The 11058-nt window shown below is 25.3% G+C and overlaps 1 protein-coding gene across 1 annotated transcript in view; it reads right to left on the bottom strand.

Moving 5' to 3' along the window:
• Nucleotides 1–5386: 5386 nt before the first annotated feature.
• The window catches only part of Sirt1 (Sirtuin 1), a 43503-nt gene continuing 37831 nt past the window's right edge, over nucleotides 5387–11058 (bottom strand). The window contains exon 15 of the mRNA XM_075360084.1: nucleotides 5387–9714. Within this exon, the coding sequence (XP_075216199.1) occupies nucleotides 9515–9714 (200 nt within the window). The 3' untranslated portion in view covers nucleotides 5387–9514. The remainder of the gene's footprint in view (nucleotides 9715–11058) is intronic.

The raw sequence follows: 11058 nt of genomic DNA, 5'->3' as shown, positions 1-11058 counted from the left end.
GATGCATTATTATTAGAATTCCTTTACTGTATAAAAAGCAAAACACGTTAAAAAAATATCAACTATTATATGAACTTCCATACATTTTTTATTTAATTACACTAGTACATAAATAAAATTATTAAAAATGAAGTAAATGTAAAAAAAATCAATTAATTTATTACTTTCAGTATATAAGCACAAATCTACAAACTACATACTGTTACAGCCATATCTTTCATCAGTTCCACAATTCTCAGCCTTCAAGTTTAATTTACATTTATTTACAATTCTTACGTCTCTTGACCAAAGCTGAATAATTTGTGACCAATAAGAGTAAATGTGTGAAACCTTAAAAATAACAATTTAGCTTAATTTGGAAACTATACTGTATTTTTTCTTAAATTTTTGGAACATGTTTTTTAATCTAGTTGCTAAGTTAAAAAAAATCAGGCTCACATCCACTATTATAATAGAAATTCAATAAATTACTTAACATATATATATATATATATATATATATATATATATATAAATCAATATTTATTTTCTAACTTATAAATTAAAGATAAAATAAGTAGTAACTCGTGATATCTGCCATTATTTATGATTACATTTACCTACACATAAAAAAAAACTTAAATTTATAAATATACACAAATTAACACCTTTTAATCACAATAGAAAATTACAACAATATGAAAACTGTTGAAAAATACCAAAAGAATTACTGAAGGAACACAAACCACTAGGACAACAAAAACAACTTAATTATAATAAATTAAAAAATATATAAATCTTATTTTTAAATTTGTAAATGATTACTATACATATGTAAAATATTTCATTTTTACAGTAATATTAACAAATGAAGGGTTTACCTAATGTTGAAAACAAAAACAATTCTTTTATCAGTCAGGAGCAAACATGTTGTAACATTAATAACCTTTTGACTAATGAAACAGAAACACAAGTTGAATAATTTATATACGAAAAAATTATTTAATAAAAACTGTCAATCTTAATAAGACAAAAAAAAATGTACTATAGTTCTAGAAAACTCATAATTTTTATAGGCACCCACAACAAACCCCCTCAACTTCAAAACTATTTTGTCTAAACATATAAGTGATGAAAATGCTGATAAACACACAAGGTATATTCACCTCATACGAAAAATAATTATTAAAATATTTGTACTTCACCATCATAGAAAATGTGAGTTTAATATTTTGAATTTTAGTAAGTTAACACTATGTGCAAACATTATTTTATGTTATTGCAATAAAAATCTACACCTAACACTAAAATTCACTTATCACAATTTTCTTAACTTTCTAGTGGACATTCTACACACCAAAGTATGATTCATATCAGTGAATAATTCAAAATTATTTTTAACTTATTTTTAAAAAAAAGACAGTAATATTTACTATTGTATAGCATTACAGAAAAAATTTAATAATACAACACACAACAATCTCTTACATCATATATTTTCCTCTGCACAACAAAAAATAATTACTGCCTGCTAGTAGAAAAAAGCTTATATCAGAAATAAATAATTTGATATTAAGTAAAAGCAATACCGAAAATTTCCAGTGATTTTATATCTTGTAGTCATGTTTTCTGAAATTTAACTGATTGTTTAAAATTTACAAATACAAAAATATTAACAAAAAATTATGACACAAAAGAATTTGGAAGTACAACATACTTGTAACTATTTATTAGTTACAACTTAATAGGTGCAACTTTAGTTGTAATTTGTTTATTTTTTGGTTAATTCAATATTGAACATGTACAGACTACTGTGCTTGCGAGGATTAACAAGGCGAAGTTACAGAGATTAAACATTTGATGTAATAAAATATCTATTCTGCTTACAAAATAAATAAATATCAACATGGATTTTTTTTTTATACACCATTACTTTGAAACAAACTGGAATTTGGCATTAAGTTCTACAACCATTAAAAAGCAGGTGAAATAATAATCATCATGGAGGAAATGAAGAATGCACATGTCTTTATTATTAAAAAAATGTAGTAAAGTATATCTCATGAGGAAAATTTTCAGTATCAAATCATTGTAGTGTTGACCAAAGATTGAGTACTGCGTTTTTATTATGCAAATAAAATCTAAACATATAGAAAATAAACATGTACTCAATTGAAAGCAAAAACTTCAAATGGTTATTTTTTCAAGAAAATATTGTGCGATATTTGAATTTTTCCAACCAAACCAGCCAGAATCTTTAATTTTCATCATTTATGAAGAATTCAGCTTTTGTTTATATTTCTAGACCATTTTTACTTAAATATATAAACTCCTTTGTCAAAACCACCTCAGAACTAGTAAAACATCAATTTGCTCGAATTCTAGTATATAAATCTTTTTGAAGTTACTTCCTTCATTTACAGCTTTAATTGTTTTTTTTCTGTTTTGTTGTTTTTAATATAGTTTCTTTAGACAAACTACATAAACTAAGTGTTATTCAGACATCACTCATCTCTATCCAATGAATTAATTAATTTTTCATTATAAATTAACATTTCTCCATTATGATTTATAAAAAAATAATATTGATTCAAAAATTAATGAAAATGTTACCTACAAACAGAAATTACTAAAAATATAAAAGGCTAACAGACAGCTGTAAAGTGGAATACTATATTAAAAAAATAACTAACACAGAATTAGAATTTTGCTTTCTTTATTCAGTGACACAGAGGTAGAAGAAAGTTTCTTAAATTTAAATGAAATATTGATTTCTGAAAGGTAAATAACAAGAGAAGAAAATAAGAAAAATATTTTTTTCACAAAAGGGTATTTATTTAATAAAGATTTATTTTGATAGCTTAACTATTATTTCATAACAGAATTCAAATATAATACAGTACCATATTTAAAATAACTGCATATTTATGATTCAAAATTTTACAATCTATTTGCTGTATGACCAGACAGAATAACTACCTGTACAATATTGTCATAGTTGGTAAAACTGGTCCTGATAATATGATAGCGGCTGTTATTACTGTTTTCATTATGGATAATTTCTGTCCCCCCTAAACAAAAATAAGGTTATTAGAAAAAAAATACTCATCTACTGGACAAGAAAATATTGTCACTACACACATTAGTAGACTTTTATTTTCTGCAGTAGAAGCAAAATACATCTTTTAGTATAGGAATGTGAAGAGACTAACTATTGCCGCAATAGTGAGATTTCACTATATTTCATATACAAAATGCAGATCTTGACCGAAAAAAAATTTACCATTTTTATTAATCTTAATTTTTTCTCTCCACACTTTTCTCTGAAATTTTTTAAATAAAATGTTTTCGCTTAATACTGTAGTCAAAATAAGAGAGTTCATGGATGTTTTAAACAATCCAGTAATTATTTATACAAAACTTCAGTTGTATAAATTAATTCTGAAAATAAGTATGTGTATTCACTTTTCTGATCACTTGACAATTATGTTTTCATTTATTAAAATAATTAATTCATTAAAATTAACAACTGTATCCTAATCACAATTTCCTTCAGTACATGTAGTATGAGAGTGAGTACAAGACAAAATATGAAAAGAAATCAATAACAGAGTGCTCCCATTGAGATCAATTTGATTATTTTTTTATGTATATATTTAAGGAATCAACCAGACTTATCATACTTTTTGCCTACAAACAACAAAGGTAAACACTTCATTGAAGCTGTGTTACAAATAACTGAATAAGATTTTTAAAATTGATTTTCCCCAATTGCAACAAAATATTTAACTGGATGTTAACATAAAACAAACTTGTTACATAAATTAATTAATTTTAAAAATGAAAACACCTTTTCTAGACAAAACAAAAAATTCAATAAATGACTGATAATGCTCCTGAGAAAATTTCAGTAACATAAAGTGCCTTCAACACAACAAAATTTAACACTAAAAGATAATATTACAAGCATAACAAAAATAAAGTAAAATAACAATAATACTGATCTAAAATGTCAGATTTTTCCTTTCTTTAGCTTTTCTTAACCAAAAGTATGAAAAGATATATTATTATATAATTTCCTTTTCTCTGTCAGAGTTCTCCAACTTTGCAATTCATCTAATTGTCCATTGTCAGACATCTGCCAAGATTCACACCAAGATAAATTCATAACCGAGTGAAGGTATTCTCATAGATTCCAAAGATTTTGTGATTAAACAATCAATGTTTTAGAAAAATGCAGCAAGCTGATTTTGTTACAATGGAATTAATTTACAGTGTGTTTTTTTACTGATGAGTATAAAAGGTAACATTCTGTCATGTTAAAGATCATGATAGCGAACATTTTTAAGAATAAATGAATTGAGATGCAAATTTACTGAAAAGAATGTTCTAAGAACAAACATCAGAAAAATGATTTGCATAACCAGACGCACCTCTTTTGATGAAAATGAAAAGACAGTGATTATGAGGTCAATAAAAGTAGGGTTAGGGAATTAACTTAAAATAATTCTGCATGAAAAATCAGTTACACAAAAGATATAGATGTTGACAGAATTGAAAAATATATTATGAAATATTAAATTTTTTTACAAACTTTTGTGGAGAATTTTTTTTTCTGATGAAAACAGCAATGTTAACAGTTATATACTGTACAAATTAGATGTGAATGAAAGGGGCAAAATATGTTAAGATGAAGCTACAAAAAGTTAATAAAGCAACTTGTAAATACCAGGGTGTGAATTAAAAAAAAGAAGACATCAATTACATGGTCGTCTATTTTTATCAGACGTTGAAGAGAGAGAAGTAACCTTTTCTAAAGTAAATTTAAGAAATCCACTAAAGACTGTGTGCAACAATAGAAAAATTGTTGAGGAAAGAACAGAATTTCCTATTTCTGTGAAAACTGTAAAAGAAACCTGGGCTTATAACTGGGATTTAAATCATTAAATAAATTAACAAAAAAAGAAAAATTATTTAAAGGTTTTAAAAACCGTTCAAGTATTAGAGATATAAATACAACAAAACTGTCAAGAAATCTGAATGTCGGCAATCATAGCCAAATTAATTACATGCTTTCTTGTGTTTAGTAGCATGACAAAAGTAACACTAAATTAGAATTTCTATGCTTGAAAATAAAGTAGGAAAGAGTTAAATGTAATACTTTTTTTAAAAAATTAATTCTATGTACATGCTTACAGAAACACGAGAATTTAATTGTATGCATCAAGATATGGAAGCACTATTCAAAATTAAAAACTACTAATATGTAAAAGTCGCAATCTTTATCCTATAAAAATAATAACAGTAATAAATGAATAATTTTTCCCAGTCTATCAACAAAGCAAAAAATAATCATAATTAATACTCTTAAACAGATAAATAGATAACTATTTTAACATTCTATAAAAAAAAAAAAAACAGTTAATTACAATTTAGGTAAATACCTAAATGAAGTAAATATTTCTAAATCTATTTGATATTTGTTAATGATCAGTATTATATTTGTAAATTGGTTTAACCTGAAAATTAATTAATATTTTTTTAATTACATTTAATTTAACCTCCTATTTTCTCAAACAATATGCATGTCTCATAAAAAAAGAATACCCTTTTCAACACACATAATACTTAACAAATAATAATTAAATTACTAAGCTTTTGTAACTGAACTGTGGATTTATATACATGAATATATATTTATTTATGTGCAACAGATAGTAATTTCAGATTAAATAATGTAACATGCAATTTTTTTTTAAATTACTTTTTATTCTATCATAGCAAAGTAAAATTCTAAAGAGAAAAGAAAGTTTATTACTTTACCTATTAAAAAACTAGATAAACATTTATTTTACTAATTTTATAAATTATTTTTTTTTTTATTTTACTAACTTTTGAAAAAGAACTGAATCATTGTACGATTTAGAAATGACTGAAATTTTTCAATATTTTAATCCAATTAATGGAACTATAAAATTACGAGATCATTTAATTATTTAAAATAACATGTCTATTTATAGAAGTTAAATTTAATATGGCCAGTGAATATAGAAGACTAAAATTTTTAAAAATTGTTTAAATTTAAACGGAAATACCACTGCAACAAAAGTTAAAATTATTATTTATACATGAAATTATACCATATAAAATAATAAAATATAACCACCACAATTATAATTAATATTAAACAACATATTTTAAAGAGATGATTGTCAATGCCATTAAAAACAAAAAATTGAGAATTATAATAAAATTATAATCAGTAACTCAGCAAACAATAACTCATTAGGTTTTCAGTACAGAATTAAATTATACAAATAATTTAACAATCATGTAGAATGCAACTGAAAACATGAACAAAAAATTCAAAACCTTCATAGGTAAATACAACTAACTTACAACACATCTGTAAGTCCAAAAAAAAAATTGAATATCTGTCAATAAAATTAATAGTCCTTCAGAAATAAAAATATACAACCAAAACAGGGGAGGACAAATTAATAGTAAAATAATAAAACTATTTTAATTTTGGATGTTAAAGTATTACACAAGTATTAACAAGAATACTGACAAAGTACAATCATTTTTAATTTAAATAGAACATATGGCAATGATTTTTATCAAATAATATTTCTTGAAATGTAGCCTAATTTCAGTACTTTGTTTAAGTTTACATAAACTATCATAATGGATTCTTTAATTTTTTGTTTTCATTTATTTGATAATATAAAATAATCTGTCAATAAAATTAATAATCCTTCAGAAATAAAAATATACAACCAAAACAGGGGAGGACAAATTAATAGTAAAATAATAAAACTATTTTAATTTTGGATGTTAAAGTATTACACAAGTATTAACAAGAATACTGACAAAGTACAATCATTTTTAATTTAAATAGAACATATGGCAATGATTTTTATCAAATAATATTTCTTGAAATGTAGCCTAATTTCAGTACTTTGTTTAAGTTTACATAAACTATCTTAATGGATTCTTTAATTTTTTGTTTTCATTTATTTGATAATATAAAATAATTGTCATGATTTAAAAAAAAAAATGCCTGTTACAGTAAGGCAACTCAACCCCTAATATACATTTATTTAAGCACTTAAAATTAATATGTAAAAATTAAATATCAACAGATATTAATTAGGATGCACTGAATACATTTATCTGTATAAGTAATGTGTGTGTGTGTGTGTGTGTGTGTGTGTATGTGCACACACATGCATGTGTGTTCATTAAAAGTATCTACTTAATGTACATAAAAAAATATATATTACAACTGAGAAAATTTGATATAGAAGACATTTTTAAAAAATGTTGCATTTGATAATATATTTAAAAAAAATCTCAATTTTAAAATCAAACTAATATCTCTGATTCTTTTAAAGAAAATGTAATCTGACTATATTATAGCCAGAGAATATCTATTAGTGATGTGTCCGAAAATATTGACAGTTTGACTAAACTGTTGTTTCTAAAAAAATAAAAATAACTTGTTTCACTTTGTACAAACTGTTTTATCTATCCCCATAGTAATACTGTACAAAACACACTGAATCACCAGATTTGTCAGCTCACTATAACAGACGTTAAATTAACAAAAACAGTAACAGTGAATTAACAGTTTGCCATCTGCTGAGAGCAGGTCGTTTGCCCAGCAAACTGTTGTTTTATCAATATTAAATATATGTTGTATTGTTGTATACTAACTGCAAAAATTAAAGTTTCAAAAACCAAATAAATCTTATTCATGAAATACTGTAATAAAAGTCCAGAATAAGTCATAAAACTATCAAATCTTGTGATAAATGATTTATGGTATTCACTGGTAACAACCATAACATCCTGCAGCCTTAAGCCAATGCATTAAGAAAAATATTAAAATGAAACTGTTGTTTTTAAATGCAAAAACAAGCAGTTAAGCAATTTAATGGAAAAATGAGTCATGAACATTAACAGATTAATAATTCAACCTGTTTTTTCCCCAACAGTTTGTTTTTGTCTTACAGAAATGCCTACCTCTAACATAAAAAGTAAAGTTGTACTATATTAAAATGTATTTAATAAAAATATTCAAAATAATCCAAAGTTAAAGACTTGGGGGGAAACATAAAGTTGACATAAATGGCAAACTATCCAACTTGTAAAAAAAGCCCACCTTCAATAAAAATTAAAAGATATAATCAGTTCCACAGGAAAACATTATTATTAAAATGAAAATAAATTTTCTGAAAAAAAATTAATCTAAATGTAACTTAAATCTTAAGTGAAATAGAATACACTACAATTTTATTTGAAATAACAAAAAACAGTAAATTTTTACGTGGCAAAATTAACACAAGAGAGAAAAGCTAATTTCCTTATTACATAAAAAAAAACCCTTAAAATATATTTTCTTTTTAAGTTATTGTATGTTACTAATTTTCACTTATACATATAAAGTTTCTAGAACTGTCACACATTTGATTATACTTACTAATTTTATTAATGGGCCTGTAATTCAAATCAAACTACATTAAAATTCATGGACCAATCCATTGGCATCAAGCAGATGAGATCTAATCAAATAATTTCATGTTAAAAAAAATATGTTATGACTCGGTGGGCTACTTTTGAAGGTAAGTTGACAATAGTTAATATTTTAGCAGATATAACAAACATAACCTGATGCCAACCATTACAATCCACATTCCTAGTCTCAGTAAGTAACAAAACTATTACCAGTCAAAACTTTACTCTTAACTACCATCTGACTATCAACTCTAAAAAAAAAAGAAACAAACCAAAATGCATCTTCAAGCCAACACAAAATCTTAGCTTAAATATAAGCTTTAATAATACAAGGAACACTCTATTTTTACTTTACTAACTAGCAAAAACGTTTTTTACTTCTAAAAAGTTATCTCAAGAAATAATGCAATAGTTCATCAATCAGTGAAAAATAATTTGCATATCTAATCATCTCCTTTTATGTAACACAGCTTGCATAATAATTACAACAAGCTTTTTTTATTTAAATAAATATGATTATTTATAATGTATATATATATATATATATATATATCTTTATATTTACTTACACTTTTTGGGCAATAAAAAACATGTCCATATAAACTGCTGTATCATAACAATACATTCTATATATATATATAATTATTTCACATTGTATCAATCAGTCCCAAGCACAAAAGAAAATAATTCTGCCATCATATTAAAATTACATTTAGAATGTTCAAAAGTTAATTAATTAAAACATAAAATCACCACAGCAGAAAATTTTTTAGCACGTAACTAATAGAATACCATATGAATGTACATTAAATTTATAAAAAATGTCACAATACATTATTTTAAATAAAATAAATCGGTAACTTAAATACAAAAAAAAAAAAAATGGAAATATAAACAAAGTCATTTTCTTTATATATTTATTATACTTTACACAGCTAGTATTCTCTTTTAGTGAACGAAAACTGAAGATACAATGGGAGATACCATGATAATATGGTGCAAAGGCTGATGTATCCTACGAATGATGTGGTAAACTGGGACTCCATGATCTAGGAGTCAATTCTTCACATTGATGCCTTTCTGCACCTTCTCTTCGTTCACTTTCCAATCTGTCTGATTCTGAATCACTGGAGTTTGATGAGTCGTCGGATTCATCTATAACTTCTGCTCCTTGGAATATATAACGGTTCGGCCGAATGAAGTAATATGTATTTTCTACAAAAAAGAAAAAAAAATGAAACGTAAAATTTGTTCTGAAATGTTTTTATAGATACAACACAACAGAAAGAAATAAAAAAAAAACCGTGAATACTGGAAAATAAAAGACACATAGTCAGGTAACATACTTTCATATTAACATGTTAAAATTCCAGTTAAAGAAAAGATTAAGTCTATTACAATAAATTTCAGGTAAGTCAATAAAAATGAGTTAAAAGTATTCCAATAAAAGTGGTTAAAATTTATCTGTCTACAGAGGGACCACAAAATGAGATAAACAAACCACTCTTTTGCTTTTAAGCCTCTTCAGGTAGTGGTAGCCATCCCATTCACGATTCATCTAAAGAATGGAGTATCATTTTTACCCAGAAGAAAAGTGGTACATTATAATTTTGCAATGACTGAGTGGAAATATTGATGAACAAAACTCCTTTCACTCAAGAAACAAAAAGGTAATCAAGATCAGATAAAGGATTCTTTGAAGTCCTCACCCATTGCCAGAATTGTAAGGTTAGGAGGAAGTATCTGAGTTATAAATCATTCAGCCTCCAATGGAATGTTTTAGCAACCTGAACTCAGCTTCTCATTTTATTAACTTATTGTATAATACTTAGTGTATGATACAAGAATTGAACATCCTAAAATGGTTTTAGCCTAATACTGAATGACACAGGATATACAGCATGTCTCATACTTAACGCATGTAATTCATTGTTTTTCAAACAGATAGCATTAGCTGTTTTTCTCATAAACTTTTATATTCAACTCTTGTTTGTTGCAATGAATTCTAAACCTCATTCGCTAATTTATACAGCATAGATAGGCCAGTTTTATAAATCTTGAATATATGGTGGACAGCACATCTATTTTTCTGTCAATGAGCAGGTAATTTGGAAATAACTTTGTGATAACATATGCAGTTTTTAGTATGAAGCAAAGTAGATTTTTAATAATTACCTGCTACAAAATCGGCTAAATGAGGAAGTCACAAAATTTTGTAATAAAAGGCTGTCTCTTCATGGCTTCCCCCTTTAATATTTTCCTGATTATCAAGTTACAACACAGATGGAGAAAAAGCTTTTACAAGTTGTTCATGACAATTTAATCAGTCAATGTGTAGAATTGATAAACTGCAGTTTTCCAGTGATGAGATGATACAGCAAAAGGTATAATAATTACATCTATTTCATGGTCATAACTTCATGTAATTTAAAAACTTACAATTAATAGAGCAGAAAAGATCATGTTCCCTGAATCATGAACTAAAGGAAGGTTTTCAACTTCAGCAGATATTATCTATCTGTCTTTAGGCAACACATAGTAAAATTTTCATATTTCTCT

The sequence above is a fragment of the Lycorma delicatula genome, chromosome 3, assembly GCF_047948215.1.
Source record: "Lycorma delicatula isolate Av1 chromosome 3, ASM4794821v1, whole genome shotgun sequence".
NCBI lineage: Eukaryota > Metazoa > Arthropoda > Insecta > Hemiptera > Fulgoridae > Lycorma > Lycorma delicatula.
Note: the sequence above shows the minus strand (reverse complement) of the source record. Positions and strands in the feature narration are given on the sequence as shown.